Source organism: Amyelois transitella, chromosome 5 (genome assembly GCF_032362555.1).
Source record: "Amyelois transitella isolate CPQ chromosome 5, ilAmyTran1.1, whole genome shotgun sequence".
Taxonomy (NCBI): domain Eukaryota; kingdom Metazoa; phylum Arthropoda; class Insecta; order Lepidoptera; family Pyralidae; genus Amyelois; species Amyelois transitella.
Window position 1 is genome coordinate 4,682,093 of NC_083508.1, and position 17,986 is coordinate 4,700,078.

A 17,986-nucleotide genomic window follows, 5' to 3' on the forward strand; every position below is an offset into this window, starting at 1 on the left:
TTAGTTATGAAGGACGTTTGACGTTTCAGAACGTTATTATTGTGTCATTTGTTCGGGCTAAATTATGAAACTAAAAATCGCACTTAGAATTTTCGGTGCAGATGACCTAGGCATCTAGATAATGGTACCTACCTATTTCAAATTAAATATTGTTACACTAGAGGCCGCCCGCGACTTCGTCCGCATGGAAACCCTATCAATCCCGCGGGAACTCTGGGATAAAAAGTAGCCTATGTGTTATTCTGGGTCTTCAGCTACCTACATACCAAATTTCATGGTAATCGGTTCAGTAGTTTTTGCGTGAAAGAGTAACAAACATCCATACATCCATACAAACTTTCGCCTTTATAATAGTAGTAGGATTCATCAAATTACCTTGCCCTTATCTATAAATATATTATACAAAGCACCTACCTACCTACTTTGTCACTTTATGTAAGTCCTAATCCTAACATATCGTTTGGTTTGCAGCTATATAGAAGGCTCTTGTGGGTCTGTGGATTACTATTTGCTTCTAAGTATACCTACCTACTTAGATATGTAGTACCTAGTCGTTTTATAACCGGTGTCAGGCAGGTAGGTACTTATGTAACTACCTATCTCATAAATTAAATTTTATTTTATTTGGGCACTAGATAATCTTCTTGCGGGAAATTCATGCTCAATCTGTAAAAATGAAATAAAAGCAGTATGTAAAGCTTGATACGAAATAGATAGGTACTCTTACCTAGGTTGGTATTGGTATATTATATCTATTTCCAACTTCAAAAAGCTAATTGATTTTAAGTGACCCTAAAATTAACAATCAAAGAACATATCGATAATTATGAGGTATGGTGATAAGGTGTTTAAATACATATTTATAATGAAAAGATGTTTTAATGGTGCCGGCCGGACAATGTTGCATTCTCAGTCGCCGGCATTCGCCGCGCCGGTAACATTCTACATTTCTGTGCCACGGCTGCGCGGGCCGTGGTGCGGTGGCCACAGGGGGAGGCGCGGGGCGGGGCGGGTGACGTCACGGTCGACCGTGGCAGTGAGAGCGGCCGCGTCCGTCGCCGCTTCGCTTGCTCGCTCTACGTACTCCGAGAACGACGGTCGCGCGCGCGCAACGTGTTTGTTTTCACCGCTCGTCGCGGTAACCTCTCTATCCATATAATCGGACGCAATAGTGGCACTTGTGTTTCTTACCTGTTGAGTGAATTGTGTTGTGAAAAGTTCAATCTGCAATTTCAAGGCTGCAGGTTCCAGTTTCATTGAAGTGCAATAAAATCAAGACAGTGGATAACGAATCGCTTCAGTTTCAACGCCGCGTAGACGAATGGTGTATGTCCATAGAGTCGCGGTTAGATTGTTTAGTGCGAGGAAAAAGTGAAGTGAAAGCCTACGTCGGAGGATGTCCCTCGGCGATCGTGGATATCGGTGCGGGTGACGCGCTCGTAGAAATGAGACGCCGCTGGTCCAACAACGGAGGCTTCCAGACGCTGCGAATGCTGGAGGAGAGCTCGTCCGAAGTGACGTCGTCTTCTGCTCTCGGTTTGCCGCCGGCTATGGTTATGTCACCTGAATCGCTTGCCTCGCCGGAATACGGCGGGCTGGAACTGTGGAGCTATGACGATGGGATCTCCTACAACACAGCGACGGCACAGTTGCTGGGCAACGCGTGTACGATGCAGCAGCAGCAGCCGCCCACGCAGCCCTTACCTTCGATGCCTTTACCTATGCCACCCACGACTCCTAAATCGGAAAATGAATCAATGTCATCAGGTCAGAATTGTGTGACTTTTATTACCTTCTTATTTTGGTAGGTAGGTACCTAGTATAAGTTCAATTCGTAAGCCTTACTGTTTTGCATAAAATTGCGTATTTTTTGGCGGCTAACTAGACGTTCGGCTTTTGAGCGGTGAATCGCGCTGTCATCGACCTTTGGCCCGGATACCTTGACCGGGCGGTGAGCCAATGTCTCCTTGTCCCACCGTGGTATCACAATCGTTTTGTTTACCTACATTTTGGTTCAATTTGGTGTTGAGGTTATAAGCAACGATCTTGGTCTTGTCTGAGTCACCTTTTACCTATGAATGTTATCAGTTTCTCGCTTGAATTAGGTAGGTAAGTTGGTAGGTTTTCCCTACTTACATACCTTTGTATGATGGATGAATGAATGTGATGTTTATTTAAATAGATAAGCATCTTTTATACCTACAAACTAACTAGGCAGGTAAGTAGGTACTTACCTTCCTTCTTCTATTAAGGGACGTTCTTGGTAGGTACCTACCAAGAACGTCCCTTAATAGAAAACATATTTAGGTAGGTAGATACCTTCGCTTTAGTTTGTATTTAGGTAAGGAGATATGGGTAGGTAGGTTACACAACATTTACAGCAAATAAAAGTAGGTAGGTACCTATACTACTTATTAGCATAGTTAACATCTAGTGTTTGAAGCTTGTATTGTGATGAGCTAGGTATTTTGTGTGAGTCTTCAGGATGACAGATTATCTGTAGGCGAACGAGTAAAATAAAATTGGATAGACCTACCTACCTATAGAGTTAGGTAGATACTGTCTGAATCGGTCATATGAGTATCAATGGTAGGTTTTTTAGTGCTAGTAGGTGCCTATTGCCTACCTATGATCTATGACCGTGAACGTCAGAGTTTCAGCTACACTTGGGTTAGCTACCTACAGGACCAGTAGTAGTATAATAGGTAAGTACCTAATCAGAGAAATAGTACAAAATGAAACTCCAAACCTAGCTATGAATTGAAAATCAGATGCTGCTTTTTTTCAAAGAGATAAGTAACATTGTAAGTATCTACCGAAAACATAATATAAATAGATTTTGTAGTTGTAGGGTTGTTTTAGAAAGAAGGGTGCTCATGCCCCTCACTTTTTTTCGCTAGCCGTGAAAGCTTATGAATTTTGTCAAAGCCAAAGTAACGACATCTTTGATTAACGCCTACCCTACGAAGGCAGATCAAAATCCAATTTTCTAAATGCAAGTTTAGAATCTATTCCATTAGATCTCTATTGACACTACTGCCGCATCAATTTTTTAAAGACTTGAGCCCCTGGTTATAGTGCAACCATGTACAAATCGCAATCTGATAGATAACAGTTTTTTTCTTGGCAACTTGTGTCGACTTTATTTCTTAACAAAAAAATTATTACTCCTTGAGATACTACGTAAAATTTTCATATGTAGGTAACATTTACCTATTCGATATTGTTCATATGATATACTTGTTTTATCTTGGCTATTGTTGTTTCAACTATTTCCTTAGTACAATAACATATACCTAGATAATGATATAAATAACGAAAGTGTATCACGTTTGTAATTTTAATGTAGGTCTGCAAATCTATTTTAGAAACTGCATGATGCAAGAGCAAAAAGACGCTTCCCACGCTTTGATTCTTAATTAATTTCAAGATAGATTAAGATTATCAGTAGGAAGAAACATTTTATCCAAAAACAAGAAAATTAAATTAAACAATCTTTACGTCTTAAAAGGTTAAGCCCGTCACACACGGTAGCTATGTATGTTATATTTTTTACCCGTTTAGGTTTTGTGGTCTGATGTTTACTCTATTTTTATTGTATTGCTACATATATCGGCTTCTCAGCAAGAAAATATACGAAAACTTTGTGTGCAGACAAATAAAAGTTACATAACTATGTGCTCTTATTATATTGCATATAGAATACATAATCTTTAAAAAGAAAATGACATGAAAAACTGACAATGATACTATAATTTTAATTATCAATAGTTTCCTGTGTGTTGGGCTTTATTTGATTTAAGACGGTTTCATTTTGCCAAGTGATACTTGGAGCAGCGTAAACAATTTGAGCCGAGTTGGTCGAGGCCCGTCCGACCGGTTTGGACCACTCCTGATGCTAAATCGCATCGGCTGACAAGGCACGTATGTGCATGATATACTTAGTTACCCAACTTCTCATGCTTCGAGAAAATACCGTGAAATCTTGATCGTCTTTTAAAGTGGCCGAATTCTGAGTAGTTCTGCTTTTGATATTTAACGTCCACTCAAATTTTGTAATGGTTTACTTAAATTGTATAAATCTACACAGTAAGTCCGATTGTCTTTTTGTGGTTTAATACCACAACAGAACCCCTGATGATGACGTCAATTCGATTAACACCCCTAATAAAGTAGCCCGCATTGAACGTCATTGGGACAAAATGCAGCAATAAAATTCTAAGCAGTGTCTAGTTAAAAGTCACACAGATAACTTTAGAAAACATGCGGGCTCAGAATTAGATTAATATTACATGTGTCCTAAGTTTCTATCTTCCCGACATATTACTCTATGTAAAAAATACCTAATAATACACGTGTTATTATACCATTTATGCGTTGTATCTAGTATTGGATGGGTAGTATTGGAGAGTATTAAGTTCTCATTCAAAATAACTATTTTAGCGTAACATTAAAAAAATGCGTGGACGCAGATTTAACCAAAGTTTTTGCAAAATCTTGTAATTGTAAATAGATGAAGCAAATTGTCACTTTGAATGACGTGATGACATTGAGCAAACCCGAAGTAAAGAGGAAGGGCCCTGAAACGCCGAAAATAGCAAAGCATACATTGTTAAACACACAAAGTGATGATTTGACTACCACCAAAAACTATGCTCACCTACATTATATGTATATGGCCGTGTTGTTCTTAAATTTTTATTCTTGGAAAAATTTGATTCTTTATTGGGGTTTTCCAATATAATTATCGTCACGTGAACAAAACAACGTGTAAATTTAAAATTTTATAAGAGAGGCGACTAAAATTTATAAATCTTAAGTCGTTAAAATTCCTTATATCTCTGTTGAGTTTATATTTATCACGTACTATTACGTTAGTATAACAAGAACTTTTTATATAGTACTAGTTTTGCCCGCGACTTCGGGATTTTGGGCATGCAAGCCCTCAAGAATGAATAATTTTCCCCGTTTTTTTTTTCACATTTTCCATTATTTTTACGCTCCTTAAAGTTGCAGCGTGATGTTATATTTAGCCTAAAGCCTTCTTCGATAAATGGTCTTTTCAACACAAAATTTCAATTCGAACCGTTAAAACCGAAAATTCGTTCCTGAGATTAGCGCGTTCAAACAAACTTCAGCTTTATAATATTAGTGTAGATACTTTGTCAGTGTTTTAATGAACCAATGCCTACCTGTACTAATTTGCTTATGTTCTAGGCACGTGTAGAAAGTAGAATCTACGCACAGCAATAATGTAAAACATGTCAATTAGTTACTCGTGTGAAACTTGGATTCACTGCATGGCCGCTCTCAGAGGAAAGTGGAAAACATAATTCGCAAGTGATGCTTGCAACAGAAACTGTTTACTGAAACACTGAAATGAGTGTTAATTAATAGTTTTCTAAAAAATGATATCATTAGAAAATTTCCGAATGAAAAAAAATTTCACCTAATGTCAGGGTTCAGGAAATTTATTTTCTACTAGTTATCATAATGGAATATTTCTGTTTAGTTTACCGAGCGGCACGTAATGTAATCCATCAATGTTACAAGAGACCGAAATACGTAGCACATTTTTAATTGAAAAATTATTTAACGCAATTTGCTATGGACTGGAGTTCAATGACACCTTTGTTTATACTTTTATATGTAGATAGGTTTAAATATTAATAAAACTCACAGTTTTATTAAGAAGCGCTAAAAGGTTTTCAGCCAGTTCCTTTACAATGTGCGTTCATTCTATTCATAAAAAAGGCTAATGATTGAAGAATGCGATGAAATGAAATGTAGGTGTAGGAAGAATTGAAACTACGTAATTTGGCGTGAATCGCTTAAACTGATTATGTTCAAATCGCTTTTTGTGTTTTTAGCACCACCTACAACAGAATACAGGCTTTTCGCAAATCCCACGGGATCTATAGTTTTTACAGGGATGCAAATTACCATATGCGCATCTCCAGACTTAATTATTATTATTATTAAGAGAAAAACAAACAAATATATGTACTTACTTTTGCATTTATAATATTAGTATAGATACAAACGAAGCCTTATATTTAAACGTTGGCAGGTCAGGCACCTTCAAACATATTTCCTATCATTCGAAAAACATATTAAGCTTCTACATTTCAGTGATGTATATTGGGAATGGACTTTTTCCCAATACAATTATCAGCTTCTCTAGTGCTGCTTCTCAAACTTGAGGCTTCTCTGAAGGTGCTGCTTTATTTGTTAGGTAATGTGCTGAAAAACATAATAATGTAGGGTACAATTGTATGCCTCGCGGGCCCCACCTGAGGTGAACGTATCGGAGCGTCCGCGTGGGGGCGCCAAGGTCACGCCGGTTTTTTGACACGTCGCTGTAAATAGGCGCAAAGCCAGCCGTCATGTACTAGCCTAGCACTAATTACTTCATGCCGGTTCACTTGGCCGGAAATTATTTGTTTCTCGATTTGAATAATCGCTTCATTTTGCGTAGCGAAAGGGTTACAGACCTCGCCAGGACCTTGGACAAGAACAGGCTACCAATAATAATGTTAATTTTGGAATGTGGTATTAAGAAAATTACTTGCGGCTGCTTGGCTATTTGAAACATTCTCAAGCGTAAATCTTTGGTTGGACTTGAAGTTATAATTTATGGAACGGTAAACTGTAGGTATGTTCGTCTGAGCGCTTCCTGGGTGCAGGTTTAATAATTTGCAATATTTAATCCAATGCAGTTACTTAAACTATTCAATATACGTGTTACTTTAACATCAAATCGTTGTTAGTTATTAGGACTGGCAGGTTTTACGGTTAAAAAAATATGCAACGTTTATTTTACCCTGTAGTCGCCTTCTACAACACACACAAGAAAAGATTAGATTGATCATATTCTACGTCGGTCATCGCTGGGTAAATTGGTACATCTAAGCAGTTTATTATATACTTTACTAGCTGTGCCCGCGACTTCGTCCGCGTGGAATAGTTATTTTGGGCATCATATTTATTTTTGCAAACATCCTCCTCGGCTTTATCAATTATAGCTGCTAATTGTTATGCGACTCGGTCAGGCGGTCACGCGTATTAGAAAGAACGCTGGTTCGCCGTATTAAATGTTTCGCTGCAAATTGCTTATATTATCTCAAAACCTATTCGTCTGATTTATATACTGTAAATGGCAATTTTAGTCTACATGAACAGCCGAAAGTAATAAACATATTTATTTGGATAAGGATTAATACTGAATCAAAGAAAATTGGTTTCATAATAACTTATGTTTATAATGAAAAAATAATCTTACAAAATGAACATAAAAGTGGTTATTGTAAGTAAACCTTAAGAGATAGATATATGCTCTCGCGGACTTTTTTGTGGCAAAAAATGAGTACTTCACATCTTTAGTACATTGTTTTACTATATCTTTGTTGGTTTGCGCAGCGTTCGCGTGGAAAGCTCGCAGATGGCCGACTCATTCAACTTTCACCTGCATTGTTGACGTTTCCCGTAGGAAATCCGGGATAAAATGTAGCCTATAGCCTTCCTCGATAAATAGACTATCTAACAGTGAAAGAATTATTCAAATCGGTTGAGTAGTTTCTGAGATTAGCGCGTTTAAACAAACAAACAAACAAAACAAACTCTTCAGCTTTATAATATTAGTATAGATGTTTAGTACATTGTTTTACTATATCTTTGTTGGTTTGCGCAGCGTTCGCGTGGAAAGCTCGCAGATGGCCGACTCATTCAACTTTCACCTGCATTGTTGACGTTTCCAGTAGGAAATCCGGGATAAAATGTAGCCTATAGCCTTCCTCGATAAATAGACTATCTAACAGTGAAAGAATTATTCAAATCGGTTGAGTAGTTTCTGAGATTAGCGCGTTTAAACAAACAAACAAACAAAACAAACTCTTCAGCTTTATAATATTAGTATAGATGTGCTATGACTGTCATGTAATAAGATTCGATATGACACCAAGATATGTAGGTATAAATACGACACTGAAATCGTTCCAAGATGTAAGTACGCTCGAATATTAGCGTAGTTCGTAAGCGTCGTCATACCCGTTTTCAATACGTGTGAAATATGATACCCTCGTTGGTTAGAGTCATGCATGATTGATGATTCCTTAATCAAAGAGGTCGCTCACCTCCCCAGTGTGTACTCGGTGATAGCTCTATGATTTCATTCTTATGTTTTTAATAAACGTTATATAACAACAATCATACAAGCTGAGCTCAATTAATGATATCACGATTCTAGAGCTTATGTTCTCAGATCGTTAGCGGTTTCCGTTTATGTAAGTCGGACTTGGTAAATTAGCATACAAATCGGATGAGCCTGGCAACTATTAAGTGCCGCTTTGCCGACAATGGCGTTAGAATAATATTAATCTATGCTACACCGGCAGCTGCCGATTCTGACGCTGGCAAAAGGGTCAAATTTTCATCAAATAAAAGCGATTTTGGCAACCCTTTGATTTGAGTGAATAATCTAATGGTCTGCCTGGCCCCTCATTCACTAAAAACGCGTTTTTATAAAGCTCGCTTTTATTGTGCGTAACTGGGAACCCCAATATTAAGAATATTCCATCAATTCATAATAATTACTTGTGTTCTCAACTTGCAGAAATATGTAAGTACATTAAAATATCGCTTGTATTAGTATCTTAAACAAATGTCTGATTTCCGTTGTAGCTAACCTTTAAAAGTTCATTGACATAAGTTGACACTTATGTTGAAAAAACGGGCCACGCGCGTCATATGTTACGTGTTTTCACAATAATTTGATAGTATAATGAATGAATTATATGTCAAAGTTGCACTATAAATATAAGCATATAGTCAAGTAAGTGCTAAGACAAGTCTTTAGAAAGGAGGCTTAAGTATCTCACACAACAATATCTGGATTGAAAAGTGAAATACAGAATACTGAATGGTTTTCTTTAAGAAGTTAGTCTAGGAAGAAGTATGGTGGCGGATGTGCGGTTGAGCGCGCGTCGCGGTCGGCTGCGCACGCGCTGCTCTAAGGCGCTCGTTGCTTCTATTATCTCGACCTACGATGCTCTAACAACCTGGTACACTATCTCAGTCTAATCACTGAGTTCCAATTTTGAAACACGATATTTTTGTCCTTGCACTGCGACTCGGTGGTATCTATCTTCTTTTTCAATCAATAGTTTCAAAAGAATAATCGATCGTTGTTCGAAATCAAATTGAAAAGATTGCCGCGATTACATTCAATACAGGCAATAGACTGCACAATAATATCGCCTCATATTTCCTTTTATCATTAGAAGCATCTGTTTGAACAGAGGTGACACTGTTATGTTGAAGATCTCCCGGCCATCGATCTAATTTGTTCATAACGGACTTGGTAAATCTCGCATCTCGCAGTTAAACCATTGTTAGCTCAAAATATCTTGCTAGCGTTGTTAAATTGATCAACTTCTTGTTGTCAATCAAAGGCGGGTGCGGTAGGTAGGGCGATGATCTTTATGCAATGTTTGCCCGGTTGTATTGTTTGGGGCAAGATAAACCTGTTATGTAACTTTAAAATTTGCCTTACAAATTAAAGTTTTTCTAAGGTATATGTGTTTAAATTCAATCTTACATAGATTGAATTTTAACACATATTTTACACGTATGTATAAAAATAGCCTTTTCAAATTGAAAGCGACATTCAACTTCGATCACAGATCTACAGATTTCTCTGTCTGAGTCGTAAAGCGTATGTAGACGCTAATATCGAGACAAAACTTTATTAAACGTTTATAATGTAAGCTACTTTCGAATAAAAAATACCATTGAACCTTTATCGAATAACGCTACGTTCTACCGGCAATCTTTTATTGTGTAACTTAGTCGTGCCGCATATCAATGGAGACTTGATCGCGGAACACTGGACATTACATAGCTTTACGTGACTTTGAACTGAAGCACCTTTTGTATAATGTATTGCTACTTCACATAAGTATTATCTACATTAACTTAAGTTAATATTTATTTCAAGTTCAGACTGTAGTTGTTAACGCCTCCGCGAAGTCCTGTCGTTTTATTGTGTTGTGTCCTCAACCTACACGAAATAAGTCTTAGAATGATATAAAAATATCAAGCTGTGTGTTCTTGCAGAGCAAAAAACATTGTGATGTCCGTGATTCATAATAATAAGTACAGTCAACATACTATGCAACTATTATCAATCGGTGCATTCTATATCGCGTCTGGTTCGTTGCATGCCCCTAATTGGGGTGGTTCTAAAAATTTAAACACTCCAAAGCAATAAATGTGATTTTAGAAAGTATTTGTCATCCATGAAATTCGTTTCTAATCTACCTAACTAATTACCTGATAGTATTATTGCTCGGGTTATACAAATCGATACGAATAGCTACAAGTACTTAAATTTCAAGAATTTAAATTTACTTATTTACTTAATTAAATGAACAAGCTGTTTATAACCTTTTAATTGTTCGTCGACTGCAATTTTTTGAACCGCATTTCACCGGAATTTTAATTATTTATGAAATTTAAGCAAAGAAAACTCTTTAGAAAATACGAGTATATCCCATAAATTTATTTAGCCGTCCAAAATTTCGAATACCAACAGAGTTTCTCACAGTTAAACTTGGGTAATTGTTTTGAACAACATTACTCTAATGCCCATTAAACTTGAAACCAGTTTGCGTTAACTACATAACGAAGCAAGCGCACGACTGGCAAACAATTCAAAGCTCCGGAGAATCTAGCAGTATTCAAACTCAGGAATTTTCTCTAATTTTAACATGTGTGAAACAAAAATTGTTGTCCTGCTTATATCAATTAAACTTTGTAGTATATTATAGAAACATATCACGTCTTTTCCCTTTACGGAGTAGAGAGAGTTCGGCATGTTACGGCTAGAAAATATATAAATTCAAAAGCGTAAGTAAAAAGCAATTTATTAAGAAAATATCAATATAGATATTTTTGCACCTAAAAATTCTTATTCAAAATTCAAAGAAAAACAAGACTTGATTTCAATTAATCATATTTAACTGTTCATTAACGCTATTTACCTACACAAATTGTTTTGCTGACGCTCGATTCAGCTGCCGACTTCCACTTATAATATTAGAACTAATGTGTGGACGATTCAAACATCAAAGTAAAATTACACAGACTCATGTTTCAAATGTTTTTATTATGACTTCAAAATTAATAGGTAGGTGTTCTGTAGCACACAAATGGTCGATGCGAAATTTCTTGTTATTTGGAGATTAGAAAATTTGGATCTGGAGCTAAATACTTTGTTGTGTAATACTTCATCAAGTTCTACTAATAACTAAGTCAGTACTTAAATGGTATTTTAAAAATATTTATGATTTCTACAATCTCTTATTTACAAAGAATATCCGTAAATAAGTTTCTTGTCTACTGTACATGTGTACTGTACGTTTAAAATAGTGGACTACAAACGTACAGACCTAATATTAAAAGATAACGACACCAAAAAGAATTCAATTTCGTTAGTACTCTACCTACGTAGTACACGAGTGTTGTTTGCTAAAATGCACTTTGATATGCGCACACTCATGATAAGTCAATCCATTTGGCCTTGGCTGCTGTGCACCAATGCAAGGCACACTATCCACCTTATCGTGTGTTGAACCATTCTATCAATTCGACCAGACTGGCTCATATTCAGAGTAGTTTTAACCGATGCATTTAAATCAATCTTTATTATTTCTGCTAACGTAGCGTTGAATTGCACTTCTGATTTCAGGCACATTATAACTCAAACCTAAAATAACGTATGTACTTGTATGACGAATACATTCCTGATGCCAGCAAATGCAAATAGGTGAGAGTGTGTGTGTTCTCAAATACGAGGCAGTAGTCAAGGTCGGCAATGTCATTGTACGAACGAACTCGCTGTGAATTCACACTAGCATGTATGTATGTGTGCTGTAGCATAGCTATATCTTATCATTTAGGTCACCTTACTTTGTAGATTAAACACACTCAGCATTGTAACAACTCGCATGTAGTTTCCATTTGCTGTTTTTGTTTTTATTAGCAACAATGCAAGTGACTATTAACACAGATTCATTCAGTATGAAAAATATAGCGCCTTGGCAGATTTGATTCTGGCAAAATTATTTATTTTTTCATTCAGAAATTATACTTCTGTGCTAAATAGAAATTAACCCTCAGGTTGCCTTGTGTTACGTCGGAGTGTTTAAGAAATATTTCGCCATTTTGCCGATTTGTCTTGAGCACGCCATCCAGACATCTGTTACAAATGAGGGTAATACGATTAAGTAACTGCCGGAATACTTGGCACCTCGGTCGGCATCTTTAGGAAATGTTCATGGAATCATTAATCTCTTCAAGACTCTTTTGTTCAACAAAATTCCGATTGAATACTTCATGTCCAGCATTACATCTCAAAGAAAATTCCAGAAATGATGTGTTACGCCCTGTTTACAAGCACCTTTCCTTTGCTTCCCTGATGTTTGATCTGCACCTAAAATAGTACAAACCGTAAGTCAAAAGGAACACATCAATGGTTGGGCGAGGCAGCGTCGTGGCCATGCCGTGCAAGCGATTGACGCAAACAGCGTCAGTTGTTTACAGTACAACCGCCTCAGGTTATTTACATCGGGGTCACAGACACGCCGAAGGAGACCGGGGTTCAATCGATATAATTATCTAACCTGCAACCAGAGGCGAGTACCTGGTGGCGTGGATCGGCGTCCGCGCAACGCGACAATGACCCCCTTTGACATTACTAGGTCGTTTATGCAACAAATTCGCAATACGGCTTAAGTGGGTGACTACAGCGTGAAGTACGAACGCAGAATGTAGAGATTATTGAGCAAGTCCGTCTTCATGTTGACTTTCGTTACTTGCAACTTGATCGGTTGATTAGCATGTTCTTTTTGTTGATTTACTCGATTTGTTAATTTTTTATCATGCGGCCGAATGCCGGTTTTTATCTCCTAAAGGTGTTTGATAGCGGCTTTCTAGATATCTGCGTCATATATTTTGGGGTCATTGCTCTTGACACCACGTGCTAGCTTATGTAATTTTAGTGTATGCAAAATCAGTTCAAGTTCTGTTAAGGAATATTGACTGTTATTAGATCAGGTTAAGTCATCAGTAGCATGGACATAACGGTTAGTTTGCATATTTGTATTTGAGTTTTCGCTAATTGGTATTTACTCGGTGGAGTGAAAGTGAAATAGCATGTTTACCCGTGAGAGCAGTCAGTCGCCATGTTTTACTGATTTTATCTACATTATTTCTGAGTTGTACCAGTAATTAATAACTTGCACGCGAGATATAATGTCTGCAGATATCGATCTGCTGAAGCTAACTGCAATGCTTTCTGCATACTTTGTCCTGGGACAATCTGTCATTCCGTATCTGAGTGCTGTATTGATTAAATTGTTTTATATAGCTCTGCCAACATTAGCTGTTCTTAACAAGCCTATTGTCTAGATAGCCTTCTACGGCCGTATAAATTGTTCTAACGGCACAATATGTCTCTAGTAGCATCTAGTCAAATTGCATATCCTGTGCGAACCGACCGCGGTCATTTGTCTGTCAATCTTGAATCATGCATGCATCTCATGAAACGAAAACAAGGATTGTATGTTGAAGAAAATGTCGTAGTACATCGGAACGGTTTATAAGTTAACTATTGCGAAGATGGATGGTTTGCAGTGGGTCTATTTATATCTGGTGCGGCCATAAACATTTGCCGCCGGGAACCGGTCGGCCAGCTCGAGGAATGTTCTGCCTTAGCTAACTGCGGCAGCTTGCCGACTTAGCAGAACCATTGCAAATTCGCGAACAATTTATTTGTTTTAGTAGCTACCACAAAGCGCTCTAATTGGACCTGAGGGCTGTTCTAGAATTTGATCTCAAGAATTCTAATTCCATTCACAAGTCAATAACAGTTTAGTTTAGTTTTCTTATGAGTAAACCGCTACTATATCTGCTGCGCTGCGCTACGCTGCTTTTGTTATGGACATAAATATATATTTACCCTGGTTGTTATAGTGTAGAATAATTTGTTTTCCGTATTCTGCACACGGAATCATAGCGTAGGATGGTGTTGATATGGAAATTCGTCATTAAGCGTGACATGAGCGACAGAATGTGGGTTGCGCAATTCCTATAATATTTTATTAACTTATTGGTTCAAGAATACTGTGTTCTTTCAGTTTATTGATTGCGCGCCCAAGGATTTCCTAGTAGTTTGACTTTTTATAATTAATATGAAATATCAATTCAAGAAAGCTTTTTTGATATTGCTCGCCTTCAAATACCTAGCCATTGTGAGCCATTTCCTTTCAGCTGGTAATGATTAGTTAAATGGTACATTGAGTTAATTGAAAGCTATTGAAATGAGGGCATAAATATCACGTACAAACTTTTCGTACCGACTTCCGACTACGACAGAAAATAGTGGGAATCAACAGATGTTGCAGCAAAGTCAAATAACGAAGTTTAATTTTAAATCTTCTTATGTTCATTTTGACGATTTTCAGACTTTTGTCGGGGAGAAGTACTAACAGAATTCAGTCGACAATCTAAATTCAATTGGTTTGCCTTCGATTCCATTTCGCTGAAGATTTCCAGCAAATTTGATTGTCAAGGCGAGAAGCGGACAAGACAATGCTGTAACTTTTTGAGTGAGAGGTTTGGAATTTCAATCGACGACTTGGGTTGACTTAATTGCTCGCCTGGGAGGTGATTAACGCTATTGCATCAAGTTCTTTGCTGTGAGCATTAACGTTGAATTGAACGCTGGGGCGAGGGAGCTGGGACAGAGAAAGGTTTCGTATGTCTACTGTGCGACGTCATCCTTAAACCATCAATCATGCTGACAGGCCTCCTGATTATTACCCAGTACGGCGTACTCGTGCGGGTTTTTCACCAAAATTCGTGTAGGGTTATAAAGGGGTTTGTTAGAAGTGTTGGATTTTATAATTTATTGAACTTGAATTCACTTGGTAGCTTCTGCAGTAAGCAGCACATTAAGCTTCTCTGTTTTTTATGCTTTAGTAGTTGGTAAAGCAAATTAAATCTAAAGTAATATCTATAAGTTTCTTCGCATCGGTTGTGATTGTTCTAACGATATGTGCTGTACGTTTTCTCTAAAGAGTGTCGTATTGTATTTCACGATGCAGACGCTCTTTATTGAGTAATGAAATGAGTACCGCCGACGGAGGGCGGACGACCTTCCGCCGAGCGTGGGCGAGCCCATGACACAGTTCGCAAGATATGACACTGCAGAAGAGTATTTTTGTCCCATCTTTTCACTTGAAACACGTTTATATTGCAAGTTAAATGAATGAAGGTGATTCGCTTACTGGAAAGCATTTAAGTTTGAAGTTTCAGAGCTTTTCGTGGTGATGAATGAGTTGAGGACTAGATTGTTAGAATGCTGTCATTTATATTTCACATCATAGTTAATGGCGTCTTACAAACAAATAAAATTTGAAACCACAACGAATAGTTTTATTTAAATGATTTCAAGTTAAAACTCTAAATCATGATATAACAGTGTACGATACAATGAAATAGAACGGCAAGGGTTTTATACTTATTTAAAGTAAGCTCGCATTCTAGATCAACAAGACGTTTCGATTCGAGCAATGATACATTTGTTTTTTACCGTCTCTCGGTCGGATGTCGTTTAGTTTTTGCTCGTTACTCAGTTCTGGTCACGCGGCGAAGAGGCCCTGCTGGTGAGACCCGTAATCTATATTATCTGTATATTCTTACACTGTTAGCGCAAGTTAATGATGTATTTTTGTTCTTAAATATCGAATGTATTTAAAATGTATTCGAAATTTTTTTAAGTTGTGTTGTTTTGTATGGTTTACCCTTATGGTGCAATAAAGAGTTTTATCTATCTATCTATCTAAGTGTTAACCCTTGGCTTTCTTCAATTTTAAAAACATTGATGTAGTACGTATCTTGAAAGTAAGAAACACATTCGCCAGCAATAAACATTTGTGAGATTGGGATTGATATAAGCTGTGGTAAATTTTCATTAAGTTATTATCGGAAGACAGCTGAGTAACAAGTAAGATAAATTTATGGGTTACTAGGTTTCTGGGCATCTATCTACTTAACCATCTCTATTGTTACTGTATCTAGCATAACTATAAAACAATAGACCATCATCGACACATAAAAAGAGTTAACTTATCAAATACACAAGCCATACTGATAGGAATGACATTACGATAACCCTGCCTTAACATAACCTAGCTAACATAATGTAACATTTAATACTTTATAATAAAAAAATGTGATTGACTAAATCAGTGTACGTATAGAAATCGCTGTAAACAAGCGTTCTTTGTCGGCCGATAACAATTTCGTCGGCGGCTTATCTGTAATGATACCCGGTCACCGACCTCGGCGTTCCCGGGTGGCATACTAAAATAAATACTTGTGCACTCGTCTGCATTAACCCTTTTTTGTCTGTCTGCCCTAAAATGAGAAGGGCATGTTAAGTTAGATAAGATTGGATTGGATTATCTAAAATAAATTACATAATGTCTTGAGAGTATTTTCTGATGTAGTATTTTTTTTTGGTTTTCTGATATTATGTAGTGTTTAAAAGTTGTAATATTACAGCATTTAAAATTTGGCTAGTAGAGTATGAAGAAGTCCATGTAGGTATCTCCTAAAATATTAGATACATAACGTCTTAATAGTGGAGGTAACTTTTTTCTAATTTAGATTTTTGGCACAGCTCTTATTTAACATTGCAGCCAAAATTCGGCTAGCAGATAAGGTGAATGAAGAAGTCAACTAACATGCTATAGGAATTTACGCAATCTTACACAACGAAATGTGCGTTATTTTCGGTGTCTCAGGTCAGTAATGTCTGTCTGTTGGTGTCCCGCTTGTTTCGGCCTCGCTCCCTGGTCTCGGATGGTCGACCTACTTTGCTGTTTGGACGGTTTTCCTCATCAACGCCCAGTTATTGGAAAATGTTAATGACCTAGATGGACTCGTATGACGGATTATGTCGTGATTAATCGTAACAGGAAAATAAACGAGCCATTTTGTTTTTAAAGTAGGAGTCAGCATCAAGATGAAGATAATAAAATAACAAGTTTTATTAGACTTAAAGATCGACTTAATATTATTAATAAAAATATAAAATCTCGTACTGTTCTTAACAACAAATAAAAACATAGTGGGTCGGATGTCAGTCTTATAAATTAATTGGAGTTAATGATTTAGTTATGTTTAAAACTTGAATATGTCGACCTAAAGCGTGTTATCACTTTGCATAGAACAAAGAGTCGTTGACCCAATTGCGGTCATTTGTTAGCTGGTCTTAATTAGCCCTTATGACGACCGCGAACGATTCATTTTACGTCATCTAAGCATACCTTGGCCCACATCTACATGTAATATTTTCGTGTAATGAGGTTAATAGTGAACATGTGGATTTTATCGGATTTCGTGTTTACAGGAAAAATTGTTACACTTAATTATGCCAGTGTCGAGTTGTATAACTGCACAGCACAAGTAGCAACGAGTCATGAGGTCACGTAATAGACTAGACAGGGCAAGGGCATCGATAGGACAGAATGGCGCGTTTATGTAATCTTTCTTGCATTAGTCTCATAATTTTCTTATTGTTGAATGTTTAAATGATTCTACCACTAATTTTGTAATTCTATTACATGTTATTGCTTTCGAGCTTGATCATAGGGGCACTCAAGGCTAGGTTGAATATGTAGGAACCATGCATTTATTCTAATTATATCCCCCTCCCTTTTCTATTTACCCATTCCCATGTTTACTCGAAAAGGCGCGACGGAGCGTGGGTGCACGTTTTACTAAATTGGGGAGTAGAAAGAGACATAAAACTCGAATTTATCTATTAAACGCATGCAGGAGGGAGATGCAAGAGGTCTAGCACTCTGTCAATAAACAGCGGGGAGTTGTGCCATATCCATTACTTACGTGCTACGTGATA

General features: G+C 37.2%; 1 protein-coding gene across 5 annotated transcripts in view; it reads left to right on the forward strand.

Moving 5' to 3' along the window:
* The window catches only part of LOC106139077 (ecdysone receptor), a 188,256-nt gene that overhangs the window by 156,602 nt on the left and 13,668 nt on the right, over positions 1-17,986 (forward strand). Inside the window, exon 1 of one of the 5 annotated variants that reach the window (XM_060954889.1) lies at positions 1,036-1,767. The exons of 3 other annotated variants lie outside the window; for them this stretch is intronic. In XM_060954889.1, coding sequence (XP_060810872.1) covers positions 1,329-1,767 — 439 coding nt within the window. In that variant the 5' untranslated portion in view covers positions 1,036-1,328. Of the gene's footprint in view, positions 1-1,035; positions 1,768-17,986 lie in introns of those variants that run through there. One more of the 5 variants, XM_060954890.1, reaches the window with a different exon arrangement.